The 27,603-nt window shown below is 41.4% G+C and overlaps 4 protein-coding genes across 6 annotated transcripts; 3 read left to right on the top strand and 1 right to left on the bottom strand.

Moving 5' to 3' along the window:
- Positions 1 to 287: 287 nt before the first annotated feature.
- Positions 288 to 3,752, bottom strand: LOC111226423 (toll-like receptor 1). Its single transcript, XM_022751557.1, has 2 exons — positions 3,519 to 3,752; positions 288 to 2,726 (listed from the first exon to the last, which is right to left on the bottom strand). The coding sequence occupies exon 2, from the start codon at positions 2,717 to 2,719 to the stop codon at positions 311 to 313; it is 2,409 nt and encodes an 802-aa protein (XP_022607278.1). The 5' UTR covers positions 2,720 to 2,726; positions 3,519 to 3,752; the 3' UTR covers positions 288 to 310.
- Positions 3,753 to 5,398: 1,646 nt separating this feature from the next.
- On the top strand, positions 5,399 to 11,881 carry klb (klotho beta). Its single transcript, XM_022751633.1, has 6 exons — positions 5,399 to 6,333; positions 7,498 to 8,011; positions 8,126 to 8,394; positions 8,483 to 8,739; positions 8,842 to 9,773; positions 10,240 to 11,881. The coding sequence occupies exons 1-6, from the start codon at positions 5,569 to 5,571 to the stop codon at positions 10,668 to 10,670; spliced, it is 3,168 nt and encodes a 1,055-aa protein (XP_022607354.1). The 5' UTR covers positions 5,399 to 5,568; the 3' UTR covers positions 10,671 to 11,881.
- A 250-nt stretch (positions 11,882 to 12,131) lies between these two features.
- On the top strand, positions 12,132 to 17,638 carry LOC111226442 (ubiquitin-conjugating enzyme E2 K). Of its 3 annotated transcripts, XM_022751593.1 has the most exons (7): positions 12,132 to 12,481; positions 13,113 to 13,206; positions 13,442 to 13,500; positions 13,631 to 13,713; positions 14,218 to 14,317; positions 16,101 to 16,229; positions 16,334 to 17,638. In XM_022751593.1, the coding sequence occupies exons 1-7, from the start codon at positions 12,419 to 12,421 to the stop codon at positions 16,406 to 16,408; spliced, it is 603 nt and encodes a 200-aa protein (XP_022607314.1). In that variant the 5' UTR covers positions 12,132 to 12,418; the 3' UTR covers positions 16,409 to 17,638. The 3 variants fall into 3 exon arrangements, with proteins under 3 accessions (XP_022607314.1, XP_022607315.1, XP_022607316.1); XM_022751595.1 differs by lacking the exon at positions 13,113 to 13,206 and having other exon boundaries at positions 12,421 to 12,481; XM_022751594.1 differs by lacking the exons at positions 13,113 to 13,206; positions 13,442 to 13,500.
- A 2,534-nt stretch (positions 17,639 to 20,172) lies between these two features.
- On the top strand, positions 20,173 to 25,183 carry LOC111226479 (neuronal acetylcholine receptor subunit alpha-9-II-like). Its single transcript, XM_022751654.1, has 6 exons — positions 20,173 to 20,221; positions 20,932 to 21,077; positions 22,121 to 22,275; positions 23,320 to 23,500; positions 23,872 to 24,223; positions 24,420 to 25,183. The coding sequence occupies exons 1-6, from the start codon at positions 20,173 to 20,175 to the stop codon at positions 25,181 to 25,183; spliced, it is 1,647 nt and encodes a 548-aa protein (XP_022607375.1).
- Positions 25,184 to 27,603: the final 2,420 nt, after the last annotated feature.

Genomic DNA, 27,603 nt, shown 5'->3' with positions numbered 1-27,603 from the left:
TATTAAATGTCATTTGAATGGATCAAAGAAGTTGACATGTTACTATATGATTTATATCTTACAACTTATAACTTTCAGCTCATAGTACAAGATTAGAAATTGAGCACTTGACACTTGAGCTCATGAAAGTATGCTCATGCGTTTAAGAAAGATTACCAGAAAATGTATGCACTTCTTTTTTCACTCAGTCTTTCCAGATCACGCGCAAGTTTTTACTTCTCCTATGTTCCCTCTTGCAAACACTCCCCTGTGTCCCAATCACACTTCATCTTCCCAGTTTCTTTTCCTCTTTTAAGCCACCTATTTGCGGTCACCCTTCTATTTCTATGACTGGTGCATTTGGCAGGTCTGCCTGTAGGGCAGCCCTGAGGTTAGCCCAGAACAGCCTGTGCTTGGCCCTTTCCTGTGGCCACTCCAAATAGGTGTGGCGGCCCATCATGGACTTCAGCTGATAGTACTTGGATGGGATGGTATATTGAGGCAGAGGCTCTAGCAGCACCAGCACAATACTGTCCGATCCCCGAGCAAGGCGATGGTGGCTGGCGAAGTACAGCTCATAATGACACCACTCACTCTTGACGAAGTGAGCAGAGAGTACAAACACGGAGCGTCGGCTTTTCTCCACACAGCCGATGATGTTCTCAATAATTGTCTTTCCTGGCACAAAGTTCTTTTCATGATGGCAGATTTGGAGCCCTCCTGCCGGACCTTCAAGGTTGGGAAGGAGGGAGTTGTGCACCCAGTCGGCATCATGCTGGCTGTAAGACACAAAAGCGTGAAACTCAACACCCACCAGGTCTTCGGGTCGAACTTGTTGTGTTCTGGCACGATGTTTGGCTCTGGTCCACTGCCAGATCATACTCATGTACCAAGGTACATCCAAACGGTGACACAGGGTCAAAACTACCACAATCATTATCACTGCTGGACACAGGATGGTGGCCGCTAGAATGCCAACATCACAGGACACTTCTGGGAGCCAGATGCTGTTCAAGGTGGAGTCTCTAACATCCTCTGGGTAGATGCAGTAATAGTTCAATGGCCAGCTCACCAGTTCAAGTCCTGTGTTCCCGGTCTTCTGTTCAGATTTGGTGGCAAGATGTATGAAATCCCTCAGAGAGCAGGTGCATGTGAAAGGGTTGGAACTGACATCCAGGGTTTTCAGTTTGGGGCAGCTCTCCAGCTTGTTCACAGATGGGGCATGGAAGGAATTTGACTTAAGCATAAGCTCACTCAGCATGGGGAAACCATCACATACAGGCAGGTCCCGCAGTCTGTTTGAATTCAGGTTCAGAGATAAAAGGTTTTCCATTTTAAAGATGGATGATGGTACCACAGAAACCTGGTTGTTCTCAAGGTCCAGTGTCTCTATTCCTTTTGGCAGACATTTAAAAACAGAGTCTGTCAGACCATTAGAAGCCAGAGTCATATTGGTGATGTTTGGTGGCCAGACACACTCTTCCAGACTGTCATACACCAGGGAGTTGAGGCTGAGGTCCAGATGTTGCAGGGACTTCATGTATTGCACACGTTTGCTCAACAACTGAAAGCTTTTGAGATTGTTATTGATCAGGACCAATTTCCTCACATTACCCAGATTCTCACATTCAAGAATTTCTTGATGCTCCACTCTGGAGAAGATGGAGTCAGATAAAGAACAATAGGAAAAGTCCAGCTCAAGGATCGGACTCTGTGACTTTGGGCATGTCATGTGTATGATTGAAATCTCTGTGATTGACACTGTCTCCACTGGCAAATTGATAAAAAAGTTATATACCGCCTCCTGTGAGAAGAAAAAAGTCGTCACCACTACCATTCTGGCTGAAAAGGACTTCATTTTAGATGTCTGGATCACAGGAGTGTCTATATAAGGCAAATTGTACAATGTCACATCAGAGGCAGCCAGATGGGTAATAGATGTCTGCAGAATCACATTTACATAGTCAGTTAAGTCTTTCCATTTGATTGATATGTTGGTGAGATAGAGATGAGTAGTGTGGATTTCTGCTCTCTGTCTCAGCTGCTCAGTCAGTTCCCTGAAGCCACCTGACAAATTCATCAACTCCACTTGAACAAAGAGTGTCAGTGCATCCTCAACCACATCGCGGCCCACTATTTGATTACTAGTGAAGGTTATCTGAAGCCTTTCAGCCTGAACATCCTTCAAGCTACCTGCCTCATAAGCCAGTTCATCCCCCAGGCAAAGGGTAAGTGTGCATAGTTTCATTCCAGCAATATTCTTGAAATCGCCTACACTGATGTTTTTTGCTCCCAGTGCTAGTCTCTGCAGTTTTACCAGGGTACTGAACGCACTCCCCAGTGTCATGCTGGGAAACGTGTTACAGCTCAGATTTAGCATCCGAAGGTTCCCTGTGTGCAGCAGGTACTGCTGACCCGACAGGTTCTTCAGCCTGTTGTGCGACAGGTCCAGCTCCTCCAGGAGTGGTGTGTTGAGGAACGTCGCTGGATCGATCTCCTCCAGAATATTCCATGACACGTTCAGGGACTTCAGGAGAGTGGTGTTTTGAAAGTCTCCTTGGTGAAGTTGCTGTATGCGGTTGCATGAAAGGTCTAAATTCGTAACCGTCTGTGGCAGGTCTCTTGGGACAGAGGAGAGGTTTTTGGACGAGAGGTCTACAACGACGTCAGGTGATGAAGCAATCTGCTGGAGTCCCACTATCATGGCTGCCACCCAGAGGGCAGCATTCATGGGCCTCATTGTTTGCCTGGATAAAAGTAAGTAAATAAACATCTATGTTATCGTTGTTCATCTCACAAAGACTATACATGTAATTTTATTGTTTATTTTCCCTTCATTTGACCTGTGGTGTCTTCTGCTTGGTCCTAACAGGAAGTCTTTTGTTTGAGAATAAACCGCCATTCATCAGTCATAAGGTTAGTACTATTTATACATCCACACATCCCATAACAAATGTAAATAGTTACTATTTCCTTTAAATCTATAGTCAGACATTTTATCTTGCCACTAAGAGTACAACTAAATTGCACAAGTTTCTCACTAAAAGTTTTCTCCCAAATTCTATTCACAAAGCTGCTGAGACCAACTTTTAACAAGTGAAAAGCAAAGATTCCTGAGCTAAGAGTAAGACTCCGTTGCTATGGCTTATCATTTTCTTGTTATCAGAACTTATGGACCTTGACCTCTATAAATTCTTTTGAATTCAGCTACTGTTGTTGTAATTTGTCCTGTTGTTTATGTGGAATTTTTGGAATAAAGAAATTGAATAAAAAAATGAAAAAAAAAATGAAAAAAGCAAGACCAGTTTGTACCAGTGAAAACACATACACAACATTTTACAATAAAAACTTACATTCAATTCACACAAAGGAAAAAAAATCTCACCTCTCATAGACCACCTAACTAAACCTAACTGGCAGCCTATAAGCCACCTGTGTGAGAAGCCATGTCTTACATGGATATCCACTCTATCCACAATCTAAACGAAGCTGAATTTAGCAGCAATGAAGCACACAGACAGACAAAACAGGGCACTAACCTGTGCTGAGGTCAGATGGATTTTTCAGCAGAAGCACTGTCCTTGATCTTTTGTTAATTTGTTGAGTTTAATTAGTTGACCAGTTCAGGTATCTCTTTCTCTGTCTATAAGTCCATAAAAATGCCAGTTGCAGAAGTTCAAAATCTCTAAGGGAGGAAAACCAAAATAGAATAAAAATACAAATTGCCGCTGCTCTTCTCCTTTGTCTCTGTGCAAGAGCATCTGCTGATGTTACAGTATATAGCTGCTTAGAGGAAACACGCAAAATTGAAAGCACTTCTCAGACCAAACTTTTTTTCTCTCTTATACATCCTCTTTTCACTTCCTAAAATTTACTATAGTGAGCTTGTTACTGATGCTTCTCTATGAGATGTATACATGTTGCATAAGATTAGATCATTGTGTGGGGACAGTGAAAGGAATTAGATCTGGTTCAGATTTTGTTATTGGCTTGACAAAGTTGTTCAGACTAAACTCAATTTAAATCTGACTTAAAGTTTTTTTTTTTTTTTGGCAGACTGAATCTTCTGTATATCTTTGTATATAGCACACTGTTACAATGTGAAATACAGTTCAGTTTATTTAATCTACACAAAGAAACAGAGTAACTAACATATTACTGACAGTACCCAGTCACAAACATACTATACTACAAACCATTGACATTTTTCATTTCTATTTTTTTCTAGTTTTTCCCAACATGAAAGGTTGCTGTGAGTTGCATGAATGATACACAGTCGCAATGCTGCTCAGTGTTTTTGAGGCATCTCTTCTGTATCATAGTGACCACACTGAGGTCAGTCTGGGTCATAGATGTCCATTTCCCAACTCAATTGACTTATCCCACAATGCCTTGAAGCAGAGTGTATCCTGGGCAACTACAGTGTTGACTCTAGACGGCTGAACACACTGCCTCAGTGACGGAGGATGAGAAAGGGGTTTTTTGATGGGCTTTGAACAGTTTTATTGTGACTGGGAGGCTTAATCAGAGACAAGCGTGTTTACAGATAAATGGACAGTCACACACACACACACACACACACACACACACACACACACACACACACACACACACACACACACACACACACACACACACACTCAAGCACACACTTTCCAACAATGTTTTTAGTCTGGCTAGTTCTGCTTTTTTCCTTGGCTCAGTGACTGTTATGGCAAGTGGAGCTTAATTGAATAAGGTCATATGAGCTGGTGTGACTGGTCTCACCTGGTGTGGTTTGATCAAATCTTGGAAGAACACTGTGGACGTGCATCACAGCTTCTGGCCATAAGACAACAGAGAATAGCCTGTTTTTTCATCAGACTGCATTTCATTATGTCAACCTTTCTTCTTTTTCAATAAATGCCCTCAATATACGTGAATGTGTGAACTCATGTTGAAAAAATTAAGTCACTTACCTCAAATTTGGGCAAAAAAAAAAAATCTGCATGTTTGTTGGAAACAGACCTGCACAAGCAGATGTGTTACAACTTCTGTTATGGAGCTAAGATCAGAGTACAAGCTAATTATTGACCCAAGAGCCTTCTTTCCAACAATCAACAGCATGTTTAGCGCTGTGTGTGTGTGTGTGTATCCTTTCACAGGGATAGCTCAGTAATATCCACTGAAGTACCAGTCCTCTCTTTTAAAGTTTTTTTTTTTTTTTTTGGTGATATAATTGAAGGACGGTGGAGTATTTTTGGAATTACAGGTGAAAATAATTCACCAGGAACTATAGTTATAAAACGGTGTGTGTGGATATGAGTCAACCTTTTTATGTGTGAACATTACATGGTAGGGAGGGGCTGAGGAGTACACTGAGGGAAGAGATAGGGAAGTCTGAGCAGGTTGTCAGATGGATACTGCAGCACCTCACAGCTTCAGATGTCCCTTTCTCCTTGCTGTGATCGTTTCTCTCCCTTCATTACCACCACTATGGATCTGTTGTCATTCACAAGTGGATTCATGATATTGAACAGAGCAGCTGCTCTGACTGACACCAGCTACCCCCTCCAAGTGGATTTCTGAAGCAAGGTGAACTCCCTCAGTATGCTGAACCATCCCTCTCTTTCCACATGTCAGTGCCTGTTACTCTGCGTCCTGTTGTCGGCGTGTGGTTGGAACAAGGCAGCCTGTTCTCTTGGGGAGGGCAGGAAGATTTGGCAGCAGCCCAAGCCAGACCCCATCATCAAAGCCCAGTCTTTCCTCCATGACACCTTCCCTTCAGGATTCCTCTGGGGTTCGGGGACGTCTGCCTTCCAGACAGAAGGAGCCTGGGACCAGGAGGGGAAGGGAACCTCTGTCTGGGACCATTACACCCACTCCGCTGTCAGTGGTAATTCGGCAACCGAGACTGCCAATGTGGCAAGTGACAGCTACACTCACTGGGAAGAAGATGTGAAGGCACTGGAGTTGCTAGGTGTAAGATCATACTCCTTCTCTCTCTCCTGGCCCAGGCTGTTTCCTGATGGGAACGCCAGGAGTGAGCCCAATACAGCTGCTGTGGAGCATTACAGCCGCCTCATAGAGAGGCTTCTGCAAAAGAAAATCGAGCCCATCGTCACTCTCCATCACTGGGACCTGCCACAGGTCCTGCAGGAGCGATATGGAGGCTGGAAAAACAACACTCTGGTGGGACTGTTTGAGGAGTATGCTGCCTTTTGTTTCCACACGTTTGGGAGTCGTGTTAGGTACTGGCTCACAATGCATAACCCATACCTGGTGGCTGTACATGGGTATGGGACAGGTGTACACGCTCCTGGAGAGGCAGGGGGTCCCTCTGGCTCTCTCATTGTGGCCCACAACCTGATCAGAGTAAGTCAGTGGATTGGGCGTCTGTAGATTAATGTTATCTGTGCTTATATTGTGCTGCAGCTGCCTTGGCTGTGAACAACAGCACATGTAATGATATAGGTCATCTGTAAACTTTGGACCTATGCAGCTTTTATCAGTTTATGATGGTCAATGAATGTTTGCGTCCTCCAAATGCTTTTGAGGCCACGAGACAGTGAAGTAAGGACAGACTTCACCAGTCGTCTGAAATTTTGTTGCAATCAAATTAACTCAATAAAGACAATTAAGTTGGATCTATTGCATTGTAACATATAACTGATCCAGCTAAGTGCAAGGCCTTAATACTTACTTCTAATATATCTTTTCAAAAATCAGCTGATCATATTTTATTTTGACAGGTTTCTGATTAGAAAACAGGACACTTAAGAGACATTGAGGTCAAAGTCCACCACATCAGCACTTTTGTGCAGGAGAGAAACAGTGTGTGACAGGAAGCCATGGAGATATGCTTCATTAATAATCACTTACGTTTATGCAGTTGGGAGTGTAACACACGTGTACAGCTAATGCTGAACAGATAGGGTGAGCAAATAATAATTATCTGGTGCCTAATAGATAGTTTTCATAAATACTCTCACTTCCGCTGAGGAAGTCATATCTTTGGTCCTATTTGTTTGTTGCATATGTATCTGGTAGTTAGCATGACATCTCAAGAAATGAGAAATTACAAACAAATTTGAATTCAACCTTGTGGAAAGTTATGCCAATTCAATGAAGAGGAACAAGTAATTTACTGTGGGCTAGATCCTGGTGTGTGTTTTATAAACATTTTTAAACTATTAAATTTAGATTGTGCAGCCTTGTTCCAAATATGTGCACTTTGTGAACGCTTTAAAGCTCTGCAGTGTTTAAAAAGCTTGATAGGCTTTTTTCACGGCAGTTATCATAGTAGCAAAAGCACAGATATTAATATTAATATCACCAAAGGCTTTGTTCTATTCAAATGTGCCAAAACCATGACAGTGTGAGGTAGCACGAACAATAATTCAATCATTTATTTTGTTGTCCAAACCTGCGCCTTCCCACTGCCACATGTCAAAATGTCTTCAGTGAAAAATACTATTGTGATTTTGTTGTTCACTACAGTACAATGCATCATAATGATGAGTCTGCTCTGATTTTCAGGCACATGCTAAAGCATGGCACACCTACAATGCCCACTACAGACCAACTCAGAAGGGTAAAGTATCCATTGTTCTGGGATCCCACTGGGTTGAGCCTCAAAGAGGCCAAGCCACAGCTGCCAATGTTGCGCTTTGCCAGCAATCAATAGAGGCTGTGCTTGGCTGGTTTGCCAACCCCATCTTTGGAGATGGGGACTATCCAGTCTCTTTAAAAATCAAGCATGGGGCCCTACTGCCCACATTCAGCGCTGAGGAGAAGCTCTGGGTGCGGAAAACAGCTGACTTTTTTGCTCTGTCCTTTGGTCCCAACAACCTCCGTCTGGGCCGGAACCTGGTCCAGTATGGGCAGACTGTGACCCCAGACCTGAGGCGCATACTGAGCTGGATAAAGCTGGAGTATGGGGACCCGAGGGTGCTGGTTGCTGAAGGAGGCTGGTTCTCTGAAGCGAGTGTGGGAATAGAGGACACAGTGGCCATCTATCTGATGAAGAGTTTTATCAACCAGGTCCTGCAAGGTGAGCGGCGGACTGGAGAGGAGAAAAATATGAGTTCGATAATGTAATGAGGTCATAGTGAAACAAATATGTGAGGTTCTTTTCTCTCTATTATTCCTGTGTCTTCTGTTACAGCTATTAAGTTCGATGGTGTGCAGGTGTTTGGCTACTCTGCCTGGTCATTGGTGGATGGATTTGAGTGGAATTATGGCTACACTGTTAGGCGAGGCCTTTTCTACATCGACTTCAGCCAACCAAACCGAACCAGGACCCCCAAGACCTCTGCTCAGTACTACCAGCGTGTTGTTGCTGACAACGGTTTCCTCAGTGATGAAACCTTCAGAGAGGTCAAAGGCCGTTTCCCTTGTGACTTTCACTGGGGTATTGCTGATTCTACCTTACAGGTGAGAAGACAAGAGGATGATTTTGCAGCAGAAAATGCTAAATAATGCCTCTGATATTCTTTTATGTCTTTTTTTGTTGTTGTTGTAGGTCCATTTCTACCCTTTCTCACCACAGTTTACTGACCCCCATTTGTACAGCTGGAACCTGACAGGAGACGGATCATTGCGTCCAGTTCCGGGGGTGAAGCTCCACACGAGACCAGCCCAGTGCACCGATTATTTAGCCATCCATGGTCATCTTCGCCTGTTTGCGTCCACTGGGGCATCTCACTACCGCTTTGCCCTAAACTGGTCTTTGATTTTACCCCAGGGAGACCTCGCTAATGTGAACACTGAGGCTCTGAGGTAGAAGTACACACAAACAAACAAGGACTATCATAATTCCCAAAATACACAAATTAACTCCTAATTCTATACTTTGTTTCACATTGTTATCACATATAACAGGTACTACCGCTGTGTCCTGACTGAGCTCAAGAAGCTGAACCTGGAGGCTGTTGTAATTCTCTACTACCCGACACACAGAGCTCCAAATCTGGGCCTGCCTGGGCCATTGCATGCCTCTGGGGGTTGGCTTAACAACAGCACAGTTGAAGCTTTTCAGGAGTATGCAGCACTCTGCTATGAGCAGCTGGGGTACTGGGTTCGATACTGGATCACCATCAATGAGCCGAACAGACTCGTAGATGTTTATTCCAATGGGAAAGAGAAGCATCAAGCAGCTCATAATCTTCTCCTGGCTCATGTAAAAGCCTGGAGGTTATATGAGAGGGAACATTATAGTCAGCATGGAGCGCTGGTATCACTTGCACTACATGCTGACTGGGCCGAACCTGCCAACCCCTTCCTGGACTCACACACGGCAGCAGCACAGAGATTCCTTTTGTTTGAACTCGGTCGCTTCTTAGACCCTTTGCTGGGAACTAGATACGAGGAGAAGCATAGCGAGGGGGGCTACCCACAGGAAATGAAAGAATACCTGGAGGAGAGAGCTCGTGAAGTGGGCTTCCCTGGATCTCCTCTTCCTAGTTTTACTGAGACGGAGAAGGAGGAGCTGAGAGGGGCTTTGAGTTTTATTTCACTGAACCATTTCACCACCCGTTTGGTGGCTCCATATGTCCATACACAGGCCAATTTCCAGCAGAAACAACGCCCTGATCATGACTGTCGGATCCTTTCTGATCCCACCTGGCCCTCATCCAGTCTGGGTCAGGCTCTTGTACCCTGGGGCCTGAGGAAGATCCTAAACTGGGTGAGCCAGCGATATGGAAGTGCTCTACCTATCATTATCACAGCCAGTGGTGTTGATGACCAGGCTCCTGTTGAGGACAAACTCAGGCAACACTACCTCAGGAGTTACCTGCAAGAGGCTCTCAGAGGTGAGACATGCATTTTATCTCCATCAGTCTGGCAATATGTTATGTTCCTCTTTGATCCTGAATGTGTGGTGTAATCATATTTCAGTAGGAACAGAGTGGAGCTCTGCAGTATCCAGAATGTTGACACAGACGCAGCTCTTCAGGCAATACATGTTTTATGACCGTATTGCTTCTTGCTATTACCTGCACTTTATGAGGAACCATGAAGATCATAAAACAGTGAGGAGGGCAGAGAAATAGCACAGCAACAGTGCTGATCCGTGTTGTCTTCATACTTCCCCCTTTACGACTCTCCTGTATTTGCATGTAGAAACGTATTGTTTTCTAACATAGGTTAACCACTGAACATGTATTCTTAACATCTGATTGTTTGTTTTTTTCAATGGCAAAATATTTGGGTTGTTCATAATGCTTGCAGAGGAGGGGAAAATTGTTATTATTCTTTATTTTTTCTACTTGTCTCCAGCTCGCCAATTAGATGGGGTCAACCTGCAGGGCTTCTACATGTGGAAACTGCAAGATCGACATGCCCCCCAGTTTGGGCTTTTCACTTCAACCCAACACCAATCCAAAGCCAAGGCCTCTATTGGCGTCTACAGAGATATTATCACTCAGAGTGGTTTCCCAGAGGACGACACCATGCAGACCTGCACTTTCAGTGAGCTGCGCGAACCTTGCTCTGTATGTGCATGGATGCTCAAGAACAAAGCGATGCTGGTTTTCGGAGGCTGCCTCATGATAACAGCTGTTATGTTGGCAGCACTCGTCATCTTTGTCATTGTCACAAAGAGAAACCAAACAGATAGAGGCAGAGGTAGGAGGACGAACAGGATGAGCAGGAAGAGAAGAAGGGAAGGAGTGCCTATATGCTCATGTCCACCTGTTGTTAAGTGCTGACTGTAAAAGAGGCTGACTCAGTACTGTGTAGCAGAAAAGCTGTGTGCTGCTCGTGGATGGAGAAGATCCATGATCTGTCATTGTGTCTGGTCCATTAAGTCTTGTTGTGTGATCAGTTTACCCACAATCACAAAAGAAAGTGTTGACATCCATTTTACTGTAATAATGGGTTATTTAGATGAAGGGTAATCAGATAGTTGCATTGTGTAAGCTATTTTATTGGTGTATTAAATGACTATTAGATGGCAACAGATTTACTGAATTCTTTATGTTGTACTTTTACTAAACTTGATTACGTGAGCTTTGTGGTTTACAGTAAAAGAAGAAATGCTTTACATAAATATTGACCTTATTTTTGATCTTCACTGTGGAGAAAATATGTCAATGTCATGATTCAAGTATTGTAATAAAGTCAGTCAGTGATGATTTGCATTTTATTGTAGATCAGACTAAAATGTGATTTTAACATATTTTAAATTAGATAAATTTAGCTCAGATTAAATTGTGGATTGCATCAATTTTGTAAGAACGAGTTTTAAAAATGTATTTTCAAGTGGTATCCACTTCATTCTTAACGGGATGTGATACACTGTGTGCCACAGACTGTCAATCTCCATGGGACAACGATGCCCCCTAGTGTCACTGTCTGCAGCCTTGATGAAGCACACTGTAAAATGCTGGGCTGTCATTTGTTAAAAAATGGGACGACTATCAAAGGTACCTTAAAATGCTCTTGTGTTTCCAGAGATGAAGCATCATGGCTACAGAGATTAAGACTCATTTGCATTTTAGAAGATGCCATGATTGTTGCTCCATCACTTTGAATTGGTAGCTTGAATATTTTTAATTGTTCCTCTAAAGTGTGATATGCTTCTCTGAGGATTTTCTGGTCACTTAAAAGTATTTTCTTTTTAACAAATTTGTGTCCCCATCTGTCTTCAAAGGCATATACTTTGTGACTTCCATCTTTGATTTGACAGACTGACTGAATTAACTCCGATCATTAGAGAAGAGTAACTGCACACTCTTGTGAACTTAGTGCTGTAAAGAAAAGCAACTGAGTCTTGACTAGACTGCAGCTGATACATGCTTTAGACACGAAAGCTGCTCACCATAAAAATGTCGCTTAACTTCACTTTAGAGAGCATTTTTGACCAAAACTAAGTGATCACATTGTAATGATTAAATGTAACCTGCTAGTCACTGTGTGAAACCCTGTAAACTATTTACGTTTGTTTTGACATCACTTTTATTTTGTATTAAAAGGTGATATAGAGTAACACACTGACCTTGTGTTTCAATATATACCATCCTTGTGTACAGATAACAACAACAATAATAATAATAATATACTACTATTATCATTATTATTTTCATTATTACACAATACATTATTCATTATGAACAGATCAACCAATGGCAGGAGGCGTTCAGGATGGCAATACAGATCACATGACCCCCTCTCCTCCAGACTGCATGCAGTTTGGTATTAAAATGTTTTCAGTACCACCAACCATTGTGTTGTTACACATTTGAGATGACAGATACATGTTGAGATATTTTAACGAATTATAGCCTCACATTGATAACCGGGACTGACGGCACTCGCGGTAAACGACGTTACAGCTGTTATTTTTGAGGTTGTGTCCAAAGAAAGTGCAGAGCTCCTGTGGGCAGAGGAAGCTAGCTAACGTTAGTCAGGTCGGACGGCGGCGAGGCCCCAACCGCGGACGGGAACACGGGGAACCATGGCCAACATCGCAGTTCAGAGGATAAAACGGGAATTCAAGGAGGTCCTTAAAAGTGAAGAGGTTGGTTGTCTTGTTTCCCCGTTAAAGTTACAGCTTGTATTTTTTTTCTTTCTGTGACTACAGGCTGAATGTGAGTGACGCGTCGCTGGCTCAGCTGTCAGCTTGCTAATCACCGAGCTGCTAGCTATAGCTAACTGACTCCGACACGGCTGTGCATCCGGCTTCACAAATAGCTACTACGGCTAGCTGTTCATATGGCACTGTAGGGAAGTTAAAGCCAAGAAAGTTACTGTGGCTTGAAAGCATTTGTTGAAATTAAGTGAGCCTCAAGTTTATATTGCTAAGTGAACGTCATTGGCTAGCTTACCATGCCTTCTATGGTCACTAAGCTAGCTGGGTTAGCCATAGCAAAGATAGTTTGGTGTGAATCGCCTGTAGTACTGAAGTTGCACTCTTCACAGTGTGCTCCTGACTCTGTATGAACTCGTCTCAGCCTACATTAGCGGCCCTATTATATGTAGATCCGTAAGGTGTGTGCAACAAGTTGAGGTCAACTTTGGCTAATGCTGCGGAGGGGTGTCAACTTATGCTGCATAGGCAGGTTTGAAGTTTGACAGCAAGCTAGCTTAACACTTTGCAGTCTGCCTGTCTGCTGAAGTTAAAATGCTTCTTTGCCTTTTCACTTTTTCAGACGAGCAAAAACCAGATAAAGGTGGATCTGGTGGATGAGAACTTCACAGAACTTAAAGGGGAGATAGCAGGGCCACCTGACACACCATACGAAGGTGAGGAGCTCGTTTAGACCCACTGCTGTCTGCTAACCTGTATGCATGGTTGCACAATTCTCTTGTGATATTGGGTGTCACTGTCATCAACTTTATTTTTGAGAGAGCCTCACCACCCAACTAATCAATTTAATCCTCAATATAAACTAATACAACTTGTATTTTAACAGTTACACTTGATTGCATGCTTGATGTAGCTTTGTCATGATTCTGTGATACCGCTTATTTCTTCCAGGGGGTAGATATCAACTAGAAATTAAAATTCCAGAGACGTATCCATTTAATCCACCCAAGGTAGGGATTCATTGCTGTTATTGTTACTGATATCTATCCTGTTCCTTGTGGTCATTGGCTTCAGAAATTTTCCATTACTGTGCTAATCCGCAAATTATTTTCTTCGGCCTGCTCTCATTTAATCTCTCAGGTGCGGTTTATCACAAAGATCTGGCATCCCAACATCAGCTCAGTCACAGGTGCAATATGTCTGGACATTCTCAAAGACCAGTGGTGAGTGAATGTGTGCCAGCATTCTTGACATTCTTCCTCCACCATACATCCATCACGATACTTCTCTAGTCATGTGAGACAGTATTTTCCTTACCAAAAGCCATAGTCAGAGCCAAGATGCTTCTAATGCCCACCCCTGTAACTACTGGATAACACTATTCTCTCGACAATAATTGAAAAGTAATAATTTAAAACTGCAGCCCCAATATGAAGAGAGAGTAGAGAGAGTAGAGTTAAATAGGTGAGTGAGCCTAATGTTGATGATGATGTGGTCATTAATAATTCCAATTTTTATGATGCAAGTGATTCAAGTGTGCAGGCACACAGACCAATGGTCTTTAAACTAGCTGGTCCAGTATTATTTTGCGAATTGAAAATATTCCTCAACTCCTCCCAACCAGTAAAGTTTTGGGGAAACACATCTGTTGCAGTCAGAGGCCATGAGCAGTCCAGACTCATATTGGTGTTGCACTTAACATTGATATATACTTTATTTCCTTTCAGGGCAGCAGCTATGACTCTGAGGACAGTCCTCTTGTCACTACAAGCCTTATTGGCGGCTGCAGAACCAGATGACCCACAGGATGCAGTGGTAGCCAATCAGGTGTGTGTGCATGTGTTTTATGTTTTGACTTTTGGGTGACAAATTTACTGTGGATATGTATTCACCTTTTTTTAGTGGGGCAACACATGTACAATGGAGTCCAATAGTCTGACACCACTTGTATGTGATGTTATATCAATTATTATATGACATTAGATATCTTCTAATATGATCATTGTAGTAGTTTTTACAAACAGAAAGCTCAGTTGTTTTCTGGTTGTAAAGGCTTCACTATACAGTTTGATGTTAATTGTCATGCCAAGTTAAGTTTTTTTTGTTAAGATGTTTATGTCAGAACCACCTGTGTATGACCCTGGATTGTACCTAAAATGCCCTTTATATGAGTGGATGCATTAATAATTTTTCTGTGCTGCACACCAGTTTATGGTTACAGGTTAAGCAGTATTCAGTGCAGTGCCACTAATGTGAAACTCTTGTGAAATATGTGTAGGCAGTGATCTGTTTGCCCGTCGCTTGTTTCTTATTGAAAAGATTATCCTACTCTACTGAACACATAACACCTACATGCAATCGCTAATCCTGCATAAAATAACAGACATGTATCACTTACTTGAAATAAGGTAAAATAAGATTTAGCAGAGTATCAAATTTGTTTTTCAACATTTTTCACCACAGTCTACATGACTGAATGTTAAACAGGTGGTCACTAGTCTAGTATGGAGTAGAAACCTGAGGCTGTTCAGGTGGTTTAGAAGGTGTTGCACTTTAAGTTCTCAGAGCTGCACTGAAAATGCTGCATGCTGCACTTGACTTTAACAATATTTTTTAAGTCTTAGTATTGTACTATATAATGACCCTTTGAAATGAGTTATGTTGAGTACAAAAATTAATATGTAGTTGCGATTTATTTTTCTTATTTACATGACAGTTCAAGTGCTAATAGTTTGTGATGATGGAAAATCTCCACCTGCATTACATTTCAACAATGCACACACAGCATAGAAACAGAAAGCTGGCCAACACTGGGCTAAAATGACTGTCTGGCAGACTGCAGCGCTACGAGTTGATCTGGCTCTGAATGTCTCAGTGGCCTTGAAATCTTGCAAAACATTATTTTATTGGCATTCTGTTGTGCAGCCACATATAAACAATGGTATAAGTGGACCGTAAGTGCACCCCTCTTCTGCTCGCAGACACCTATACGCTGAGGGATACTATTCAACACAGTACCAAATAATTCCAACCTCTTCTACTGTCAAACGTGTTGGTGTTGTTTTACAACTCTTATACACAGTAGATATTAGAGCTGAAACTAACGAGTATTTTCATTCTTTATGAATCTACTTTCTCGATGAATTGATCAGATATTTGGTCTATTATAAAGCCAGCTAATTTCACAAAAATGCCTATCAAATGTTTGATGAGTCCAAGATGATGTCTTCAGATGACTTGTTTTGTCCAACCAACAGTCCAAAACCCTAAAATATTCACTTTACTATCATGGAAGAATATCACCAGAAAATATTCACATTTAAGAAGCTAGATCCCATGTCTTTTAGCTATTTTAGCTTGAAAAATGACTTAATTGATTATCAAACTTGTTGGCAGTCATTTTAAGGTTGAATGACAAATTGTTGTAATGCTGCAGTAGATGTAAGTAAGATGTTTTTGACAGTGATCAACAGAACATGGGAAAAGTGAAAATGAATCTCTGAAACTTGATCCAAACTAAGTAGAGAAGTAGAAAGTTTCGGTTGTTGACAGTGTGGTATGCTGAACCCCTTTCACACAAACTTCCTATGTTTCACATTCGTTCACACAGTACAAGCAGAACCCAGAGATGTTCAAACAGACAGCGAGGCTGTGGTCTCATGTCTATGCAGGAGCGCCCGTCTCCAGTCCGGAGTACACACGCAAAATAGATAAACTCTGTGCCATGGGCTTTGAAAAAGTAAGTATCTTTAAACTTTATTTCTCCCCTGCTGTGCATTGCTCTGCTGAATTCTACTGCAGGATAGAACTGTGGTGCTGACGGGTTTTTGTTTTTCTCCCCAGAATGCAGTAATAGTGGCGTTGTCGTCGAAATCCTGGGACGTGGAAACAGCAACAGAGCTACTGCTCAGTAACTGAATCTTGACACCCCCTTCATCTTCCTCTCGATCCCTATTTCCCCTCCTCACACATGCACACCCTCTTTCCTCCAAACTCCAGCTGTCTGAAGGCGTCTCTTCCTCTGTCGCACCCTCTGTTTCACAGTGGACTCCTCAACCTCCACACTTCTCCTCTTCTCCATCTCCCCCTTATCCCTTCTGTGTGGCATCTGTCCTCCCTGCTCGCCACCTCTGCTGTACCACACTCCAATCAGTCGCTCTGTGAGCTCTTATCTCTGGTTTCTTTAAGTTCATTCAACATTCCACTCAGTGCTACAATCAAAAGTCCAACCACATCTCACCCCCTTTGAACGCAAATGCCAGACTTAAGACCCCGCCCACGCCCACCAGTCTCCCAGCTTTTCTGGCTGTGTCCAAGAAGCGGCTGTCAGTGGCTCATCCTTGCCTATGCAGTGCATTTACTTTAATTTGGGAAAACCTTTGTAGGAGAGAGTCAAGCCATTCAAGGAGGCTCTTTTGGACCTGGTCCTGATTTTTACACACTTTGATCTTGTTTTCTAAACGGGGATTAAGCAGTCCTAGACTTTTAAATTGGTGTCTCTACTGAAGATTTCTTGTGCTGTGTCCATCCTCATCCTCTCATCCTCACACAATAAACACTCAGTGTTTTGGGATATTCTATAGTTTACCATCACTGGGAATTTGAGGCCACTATAAAGTGTATACATTTTGCGCTTAAAATTTGGAAATTAAAGTAAAGTAAATATAGTGCATCAGGTAGCAAATATGGAGTTATTCAGACATGGAATAGGATGAGGCGTATTCCCTGTTCTGGAAACCAGCTCATAAAGTGTGACTGAGGTGTAGCCATACTCATTTTCATACCACATTTTCTCCCCTTCAACTGTCTGATAAACCCAAAGCTCCTGCAGCAAACCGTAGTTCCCACCTCCACACCTGTTCTCAACATGGCTTACTTCACCTGTCCCTTTCCCCACATTTTTAAAAAAAAATGTATTTGGTTTTTGCCTCCTACAGGAATACATTTGGATTCTTGTTTTTAAATTGAGAGAAAACAAAACAAACAAAAAATAAAACATGCTCAGCAGTAACACAATCTATCACAAGTCTGGATGGAAATAGTTCCAAACAAGTTTGAAAAATATTGCATCATCTTAACTACGCCAACAGATAAATATGTCAAAATGATTCATCTGTAAATAAAGATATTAAAGTCTGTGTAAATTAATCCACACTCTGTCCTCTTTGTGTTGCCTCTCAAAGACCATTCTTTGTTGCGTGATAGTTGTCATCTGGAATAATCCCACTCCCCAGGAAATATAACAAATCCAAGCAACATCTAGAAATGTAACCTTCAGTACTTACATTAGTATTCAATCTGTTTAATCTCAGTCACATAATGATAAATCGAGGAACAGTTTGTTCATGATGTTGTTTAGGATCCAGCATGTGTTTATAGGGTTGTTTGGCTATGCATACATTTGAATAAAAATCAGTGTAAGGCACTACATTTACAAGACAAACAGAATTCAAACCTGCAGGGAATTATATTACCAGTTAAAATGGAGCACGTAAACCAATTTAGATGAAGAATGTGCATGTAAAAGCACTGGAGAATGGATTATGCATATTGGAGTTTGCCTTTCTGTAAAATAGTAGCTTGGATTAGTAGTACTAGTATTGTTCTGCTGTTGTGTTAAGTTTCTGATTGAGCAGGCACATTTTTGGTGCATTTAAAGCCTCAACAAGGAAGTGATACAAGCACTTATCACGATGTTCGGATCACCTTGCTTATGGTGATGGAAATTGAGGATGAGCACAATAACAGATGGCCTGCTTGGTAGCATGTTGTGATATGCTGAATCTCTCCAGGAAACCTGGCAGTAATCTGAATGTTGTATTTCAGCCTGCATACTTGCACCGCAGAGGAAAGAAGCTGCCACTTGATGTGTTTATGTCTGCTGATCATCAGTATGTAGTGTAGATCCCTCAGGTTTTCCAGGCATCCCCAGTGACAAAATCTCATTTTATATCCTGGATGTTGGCATATTTCTCTAGTGTATTTGCCATCTGGAACTCCTCCAAGCATCCCAGAGCAGAGGACGGTACTACAGAGGGCTGAATATATGAGACTGAAAAAGAGCATGCTGCTTGGCTCATATAATGACCCTGAGGTAATCACTTGCTATTAAAATGCAAACAAAATAAATTTACTTGTTGCATTATTAAAGTATTGAAGCTTCCGTAGGACTGATGTCACCACAGCATTCCTCCTTGGTTATAATAAATTACTGTTTATACTTGAAAGAAAATGAAAAGTGGCCTTTTTAAAAAAAAATCTTTCATATGGGATAACTAAGATTCGTAAATGGATTTCACATATATGTGGTTTTGTAAGTTTAGATTAACATTCTTACAGCTTTGCTTTAGGGTAACATTTCCTGTGTAAACCAATAATTTCAGTGTAGCTTCCTCAGCACTCCTTTCACCATAACTTGTTTTGTTTGTATGCTTCTGTGCTGGTGACACCTATGGCTGAAGGCATTATGTTTTCGGGTTGTCCATCCATCTGTCCGTCCTGTTCTTGTGAACACAACATGTCATGCCTGAGGGAATTTCTTCAAATTCACTTGGACTCCAGGATGAACTGAAGGTCAAGATCAGAGTGACCTCTTGTTCTTGTGAATGTGATATATCAGGAAATTACATCTGGCACAAACCTTTACTTGGATGAGGTGGTACTTTTAGTTTTTAATGTTTAACTGATTATTTTCATGAATCATGAAGCCGCTTTATTAAGGAGTACTGTACAACCTCTCTGGGGAACCTGGTGAGCCTTGAGTGTTTTTATTAGCAATGGAATTTTACTTACCAAGGTCAAAGTGATTCAATCCAACTCATCCTGAAATAACAATTATCTTCTGATTAATTTTATTTATAGTTAAAAGATTATCAGAAGACAACCAGTTAACCATCAGCAGTCTATAAAATGCAAAACATGAAGTGACTGTCACAAGTTAAACAGCTGATTTTCTCTGATCAATGCTCTAAAATTCAAACAGTAGATACAGACATTTTCATTTTCTTTTGAATTAATGTGCCTTTACTGTTCATTACTGGTGTCCAACTCTTTTTCTGTGTCTGATGATGCACACTCAAGTTAGTTGTTCAGATTTTCCGCTGTAAATTAAGATTCTACTTATTTGCAACTTTTATTCCAGAAAGACAACATACAGAAAATTGGCTTCATTTGAAAGACTCTGTGTTTTTGAAATGCATTATTACTAATATAACCATAATATTAATTAAGCACCATTGATTGTTTGTTTAAGTGAGTAATACAGTGAGTAATTGATTTGCAAATTCCCATCTTTTCTACTCCATTCCCTCGAGGTGTTGGCAGTGTGTTGTAAGAGCAGACCAGCAGCCCACCTGGCAGCAGGGCATTTGATTGACAGGTTAATAGCCCAGTGTGTGGTGAGGCGATGATTCATGGGCATCCTGTTTCTTTCGGTCTGCTGCTGCTATGTGATAGCCGGAGTTTTATTCCGTGTCTCAGTCAGCAGACATGCTTCCTCCCCTGCCAAGCAGTAAGAGCTGGCCTCACCACAATGATGGCCAGATGAAACGGCGCCCTGCTATCTGCAACGGAGTTCAGTTGGGGTTGAACTGGCATCATGTAGTACTGTTAGGAGATGAAATCCAGGACTTGTGGATTTCTGGTCCCAGTTACTTTTTATTTCTTCTCAGAGGTATTCAGAAATGTTCAAGATGATCCCAATAATCTGTCTGGCGATGCTGCTTCCTGAAGGTGAGTCAGGCTCAAGCTCTTTCTTGCAGAAAATGAGTCTCTGTGCTGTTGTTAATCATTTGAACAGATTGTGCTGTTTTAAACTTACACACATGCTTTTCATTTGGTTAAAAAAAAGAAATATCCAAAGTTTATCATTGTTATTTGCATGGCTGTGTGCGTGCACACAGCAATAGATTTTGAATTTTGCATGTGACTTTCAAACCACTTAACCAAATAATCTAAAGAATCCAATCTTATGGAAGTGAAGAAGTTTGTTTGCTGATATATTAAGATGTTAATGTTTAATCCCCAATGTAGAAATTAATTTTCAGTTAACTCATTAAAAATAGTCAAACAAAAACAAAACAATTAGCTTCCAAATAAAATAAAAAAATGAGTCATATTGCATTTATTGTAAGTATAAGTATAATATATTGAAAACATCAGTAATAATAATTGCAACCACACCAACGGAAAAGGTGACAACACATGGAGTTTATCTTCAGCTTTTAAATTTTTTTTTTTTTTAGATTAGTTAAGAGACACAATTGGAGCAAAGTACAGTAAAATACAGTTTAAGCCATGTGAGCTCATGGTCTTCATGTATGTGAGCACAAGACAACAGAGTGATCTCAGAAGTAACGGTACATAAAACAACATTAGAAAACACAAAGGTTGTTCCATCATAAACTTGAAAATGACTGATGACCTTGTCTCTCTCTCTTCAGTGGTTCACTCAGCTCAGGGTCACTATGCCCAGAAACTTCTGAATGACCTGATGGAGAATTATTCCAGCGCCCTGCGCCCTGTGGAGGACACAGACAGAGCCCTCAATGTCACCTTACAGATCACTCTCTCTCAGATCAAGGACATGGTGAGTGCCTGCTCATCTGTAAGATCCTCATTCCTAAATTCCAAAAGGCTCATTATATATACCTATTGTATATCAAAACAAAACCTGTTTCTCCAACCAGTCCAACAGGATTGTATACAACTAAATCACTGGCTTTGCCAAATTGATTTTTTTTTTGTTTAATCAAAAAAAAAAAATCTGTAAAGTTGTCTCTCCAATATCAGAGTTCCTCTGCAGATGAATCTGTCATGCACACAAAAAGCTCTTATTATAGTTCTTAAACATGACGATGAGATTTTAAATTGGATTTGGATTAAATGCATACTGGGTCTTCGTCACCAAAGGATGGATTTGAAGGTGCTGATGTGTATGAATGACAGGCAGACCTCCTACTGTACAGGCTTGGGCCTACTGTTACTTAGCTGGATAAGGTTTCCGTTCAGGTTCGGTGCTGTGTCAGTCCACAGTGAATTAGCGCTTGTCTTGTGCCTGTGTGTTTGGCTTTGTGTAGCCAAAGAGAGAGAAAGCCATGCAGCTTTCCTACTGAATGTAACGTCTCTGTGGTATACCACCTTGTCTGTTGATGTCAGTCTGTCATGTTTGAGATGACAGGAGTGAGTGGCCAGACAAGAAATGTTTGTGTGTGTGTGTGTGTGTGTGTGTGTGTTGGGGTGTCCTATTACCCAAAGTGGTTATGTTTTCTTCGGTTCGGTGCTTCAGTGAAGCTCTGGCAGTGATACCAAAACCACCCCCACCAATCACCCTCATCCTCCACTCACTCTGCTCATCCACCTGATATTGACAGACAGGTCTGGATTTCAGCTGTTGCGATAATCTGAGGCGTATCTGTCGGCGTAATGCTCATAGAGAGTTAATGAGAAACAGAGAAATGAGAAGGAGATCAAGATGATGTCTCTTTAAGCTTCTTTTAGTATGTATCCATTGTCTGTAGGTAGGTGTGTGTTTGTATGAGTGCACTTGCAAATGCTTTTTCTTATTTGTGTGATTGTAACTGTGTGTGTGTGTGTGTGTGTGTGTGTGTGTGCGTGTGTGCATGTGTAAAGGATGAGAGGAACCAGGTGCTAATCGCCTACCTTTGGATTAGGCAGACGTGGTATGATGCTTACCTGAGGTGGAATAAAGAGGACTATGACGGCTTGGATGTCATCCACATTCCCAGCAGCCTGGTGTGGAGGCCTGACCTCGTCCTCTATAACAAGTACGCCCGTACGTCACACAAACACAAACACACACACACAGACACACACACACCGTCATGATGGTCCTCTATGGGCCCAATGTCTCAATTGTTCTCAAACTCTCATTGAACTATAATAGGTTGGGTTTTTGCACTATCATCATAAAAAAAAATTAAAAACTAATTCCACCAAGAGGCAGGATTATGCACATACATACATTCACTCTTGGGAGCAAACCACTTACACAGTCTAACATTTCTTGAGGGCACTTCACTAATAATCTCACTATTTGTAAGATTAGAATTATACTTTTGTAATAATAATCTGTTATATTATATAACACTAACCCTACGGAGTTAAAAGGTTCTTCTGTCAACAATTTCAATATATTTAAACAAAGTAAAGGGTTAAAATGAAATGAAAATAATCAGCTCAAACATCTTTTATAATTCTATATATGGTGCATTTATATACTTTGTTTATAAGCATACTTGCAAAACTTGCCCCACATGTTCACAGCCCCTGTCATATAGCTATCATACAATAATAAAGACACTATATGTTTATGTTTTGTAGTTGAGTATATAGTATATTTTGGGTATTATGTCATAAAACATGCATGATAAAGTGGTCATAATTGCATAATATACAATAAAAGAACATTGTATATTGACACACACTGAACCGCCAGTTTATTAGGGATGTTTGTAGAGTGTTATTCAGTAGCCCTACAACAATCCTACCTACATGATTTTTATAATGTCAACTTTTTGTTGACAGTGTATCACAGAGGGGTTGAGTCAACTCCATGATCATTTTTTAAGGCTGATTAGAACTTTCATAAAGGTTGTTTTTATGGCAGCGCTGTTGTATTGGTTTGTATACATACATATAGTATACATTATCCATTGATACAAACACTAGTAAGTCAATTCTGGCTTTTAGCTGATAACTTCTAGGTCCCATGCTGACTACTCTAACTGAAGATGATCCTGCAGCTCACTAAAAGACACAATGCGACATGAAATTTTGTGAGTGTGTCTCTACTTTCTCTCCTCCTACAGAGCTGACGACGACTTTTCTGGGCCGATGGACACCAACGTAAGACTGCGCTACAATGGAGAGATAACCTGGGATGCTCCTGCCATCACCAAGAGCTCTTGTGTGGTGGATGTCTCCTACTTCCCCTTTGATAGCCAGGAATGCAATTTAACGTTTGGTTCCTGGACCTACAATGGTCACCAGGTATGGAGAAACACACACACACGTGCAACCAAACTCACTCACACTTACCGGGGGATGTGGTGGAGGATAGACTCTCCTCATTTCGGTTCATCCGCCTTTTCAGAATGATGATCACTTCAGGTCAGTTTGTTAAATGACTCCAGACTCACTCAGGTCTGGGTTGTGAGGCCATGACCTACGTGTTAGATCAGGGGCTAACTGAGAATTGCCAGCTTGAATAAAAGATCAGACGCATATACTTTTGCCTTGAGACTCATTGTATAGAGCATTATATCCATTTGCTGAATTTGTCTTTTCTCGGAAAATGTCAGTGGGTTGAGCTGATTTTATGTGCCTCCTTTACACCTACTCATCACTTATCCTAATTCCAGGTAGACATCATTATGGGCAGGGACAGCGGTGACCTCTCAGACTTTGTAGAAAATGTGGAATGGGAATGCCACGGGATGCCGGCCACCAAGAATGTCATCATGTATGGCTGTTGCTCTGATCCATATCCAGACATCACATACACCGTGCTCCTGCAGCGCCGCTCCTCCTTCTACATCTTCAACCTCCTCCTCCCCTGCTTTCTCATCTCCTTCTTGGCTCCTCTGGGGTTCTACCTGCCTGCTGACTCTGGGGAGAAGGTTTCCCTCGGAGTGACCGTTCTTCTGGCTCTCACTGTGTTTCAACTAATGGTGGCTGAGAGCATGCCTCCATCAGAGAGTGTCCCGCTTATAGGTAAGAATGTGAGCTGATGTTGAACCTGCAAAACATCAGCAATGTCACTGTGACATTAACATGCTGATTCCACAGTTCCAATAACAACAAAAGACAAACACTAACAAATTATAACATAGGTAATGAAGTATCTTAAGTATCTTTTTAAGAGTCCTGACAGATAACTTCCCTCCTGTCTCTTTTCTCCGCCTGCCAGGGAAGTACTATATTGCCACTATGACCATGGTCACAGCCTCCACAGCTCTCACCATCTTCATCATGAACATCCACTTCTGTGGTGCAGAGGCCAAACCAGTCCCCCACTGGGCAAAAGTCCTCATCATTGACTACATGTCCAAGATTTTCTTTGTTTATGAGGTAGGTGAGAACTGTGCCTCTGCCTCCTCCTCTTCCTCCTCTTCGTCTCCTCGCCCCCCTCAGGATGAAATCCGTCACCAGCACCTCAGTTCCCACATTCATGCGAATGGAAAACCAGGGAGCCACGGTAGCCGAGAGGAGCGGCAGAATCACAAATACCCCAGGCCCCAGACCCCAAAACCGCAACAACATCCCAGAGTGAAAGTCCAGCACCACATCATTAGAGAAGAGAGGAGCCATCTCTCCAGCTTTGCACCTGGAAAGTATGAAGGCTCTAATGGTAAAATCCACACAGGTGACTGCTGTAAAGAAGACCAGAAGGTCCCCTGCTGCCCCGAAGACAAAAAGCCTCTACCTCAAGGCCCCACTGTAACCTTTGGCCCGTGTGTGCTCTGTAGCCACGGCAGTGGCATCCCTGGTGTGGACACCAAGCTGGTGCGCAATGTTGAGTATATCGCCAACTGTTTCCGAGAGCAGAGGGCCACATGCGCCAAGGGGGCAGAGTGGAAGAAGATTGCTAAGGTGATGGACAGATTCTTCATGTGGATCTTCTTCATCATGGTTTTCCTCATGAGCATCCTCATCATTGGCAAGAAACCGTGACCAAGCAGTGACACAATAGATTTTTTTTTTTAATATTTTACTATGTAATCAGAAATAAGGTGGAGGGACTATATATATTTTTTTATATATATACAAGTTTGTATGTTGAAAATTCCTTTATTAATAATAGCAGTATAGATTACAATTATATAAAAATAAACATAATATACTTCAATTGCATTCATTGTTTTTCCCCAGGTACATACAGCACAGGCTGTATTCCTTAACATTAACAAAACATTAAAACCCAAGATTTCTTAAATATAGAGTAATTTTGTGTCCTACACGTAGCATCATTACATTCTTTGCACCAGACTATAACAAAATATCAATGCCAATAACTTTTTTCTGGGTTTTCAGTTTTCTGTGTTATTGTTAGACCATCCATTCTGCCTACTTTGCTACTTATACAATCTGTAGTATCTCCATTGACAGCATGTTATAAAGCTACAGCTTGTTACCTTCTCCCCATCAATCCCTGGCTTTGATGTAAAGGTACTTCATCATCTGACCATTGAATACACGTAAGGTGATCTGCTGTCAAGTTAAAATATGACCAGTAGAGACAGCACATGTCTTATTCACCACTGTGAAATCAGATGCCTGGGGCTGACAGACACAAGGTGCACACTCCCGATCCACAGAATCATTTTCTGTTCAAAATCATCCAGTGAATAGTTAATGAGCAAGCTTTGTTTGTAGCGCAGCCAAGGCAGTGAGGATGTAAGGTAATATGGAGCATCAATTATGTAACACAACGTGCACACTCTGACGCCCACCCTTTCCAAAAACCCCTATACTTTGAACTTGGAAAGTCAAGTGAATGTGTTTGTGTGTGTGTGTGTGTGTGTGTGTGTGTGTGTGTGTGTATGTGTGTGTGTGTGGGGGGTGGGAGGAATAAAGAACAATAAGGAAGGAAGGAAAACCTAATAATGTTGATACCAGAAGTGGAAGGTAAACTACATTAATTCAAGTGCAATACAAGTACAGTTTGAGGCACATGTGTTTCACCTAAGTATTTCCATTTTTGTTCAATTTAATAATTCAACTCCACTAAATTTCAGAGGAAATATTGTGCTTTTTACAAAACATATGTTGCTTTTTTAAACATCAAACATCATCAAACAGACATCAAACTAACTGTATATAAGATAGATTGTGTTTCCCTTCTTTTTCCTAAACCTCTTTCAGAATGACCCCCGTACAGTAGATAAACAGAAGAGTCGGAGTGATGCCCAAGAAAACAAGATTTTTAAAGAAATTTCTCTCCCAGATTTTCCACCACAATACCTTAATCTTACAGTAGAGGGCGTTGCTTTCCCACAATCTGGTGGTGCATGCCCCTAAGCGTAACTGTTTGAAGCTGCATGTGGCAACACAAGTGCACAGGATTTGCACCTCAGAGTTATTCCTGCTGTCTTTTCATCATCCACAGCAATCCACTCACAAAATTTCACCACTGAGAGGAGAAAAAAAAAAGATTTGTGGGTTGTTTATTAGTTCTCCAGGTTAAAGTATTGTAAGAGACTGTTTCATGCTGCAATTCCATGATTAAACGGAGACTATTGATGAAGGGAGTTTCTAAAAATGCTGGGGCAGCAGGCATTATGTCTGTTGATTGTTCTATTGAGTCTCTCCAACATGGACCATGTTGAGCAGAAATAAAATAGGCAGAGGAGTCATTGTTTTTTATCCTCCTCAGTGTTTGTCATGCTGAGGCACGATGCTTCTGATGTAAATGAGAATATCTTATATTTGCTGTCTGAAAGGAGCCGACTGCATTGTGTTGCATTAGTGCTCAGTGAGCTGCAGGGGCCACAGCAGGCCGTAATCACCATGGGAGACCAGGAGAAGTACAAACCGTGTAATTTGGTCTTTCCCTCAGGCTCTGAGGGAAAGACTGCTGGGAAAATTACCAAGTGCTTTACAAAATTTCACTTGGAAAAGTATTATCTGTCGTCATTTAAATTTACACACAGAAGGGGAAAATCACTGTGATGATACAATGAATTCACCAATGACTGACTAGTGGTGGAAAGGAACTAGGTTTTTTTTTTACACAATTACCACCCTTGAGCACAATTTGGAGGCACTTTACATGGATGTTTCCATTTTATACTCATTTATATTTGTAGTCCACAACATTTTAAAGGGAAATATGGTACTTTTTTACTAAATCACTTTTATCTGACAGCTGTTGTTCCTAGTTTCTTTGCAGCTTAAGATTTTTCATAGAAGACATACAATCATCTTAAACTACCCAACAGAAGATATAGCAGCTAAAATCAGCTCCGCCTCAGCCAGCTGCAACATTAACATGCACACTTTTACTTATAATGGACTAGTTTTACACTGTTACTGAGTATTTCATACTTTCACATTATTGTCTATTTTACTTTAAAGAAGAGATTTAAATAAAA

This window comes from Seriola dumerili, unplaced genomic scaffold, assembly GCF_002260705.1.
Source record: "Seriola dumerili isolate Sdu_G_001 unplaced genomic scaffold, Sdu_1.0 BDQW01000160.1, whole genome shotgun sequence".
NCBI lineage: Eukaryota > Metazoa > Chordata > Actinopteri > Carangiformes > Carangidae > Seriola > Seriola dumerili.
This window is presented reverse-complemented; position numbering and strand designations above follow the sequence as displayed.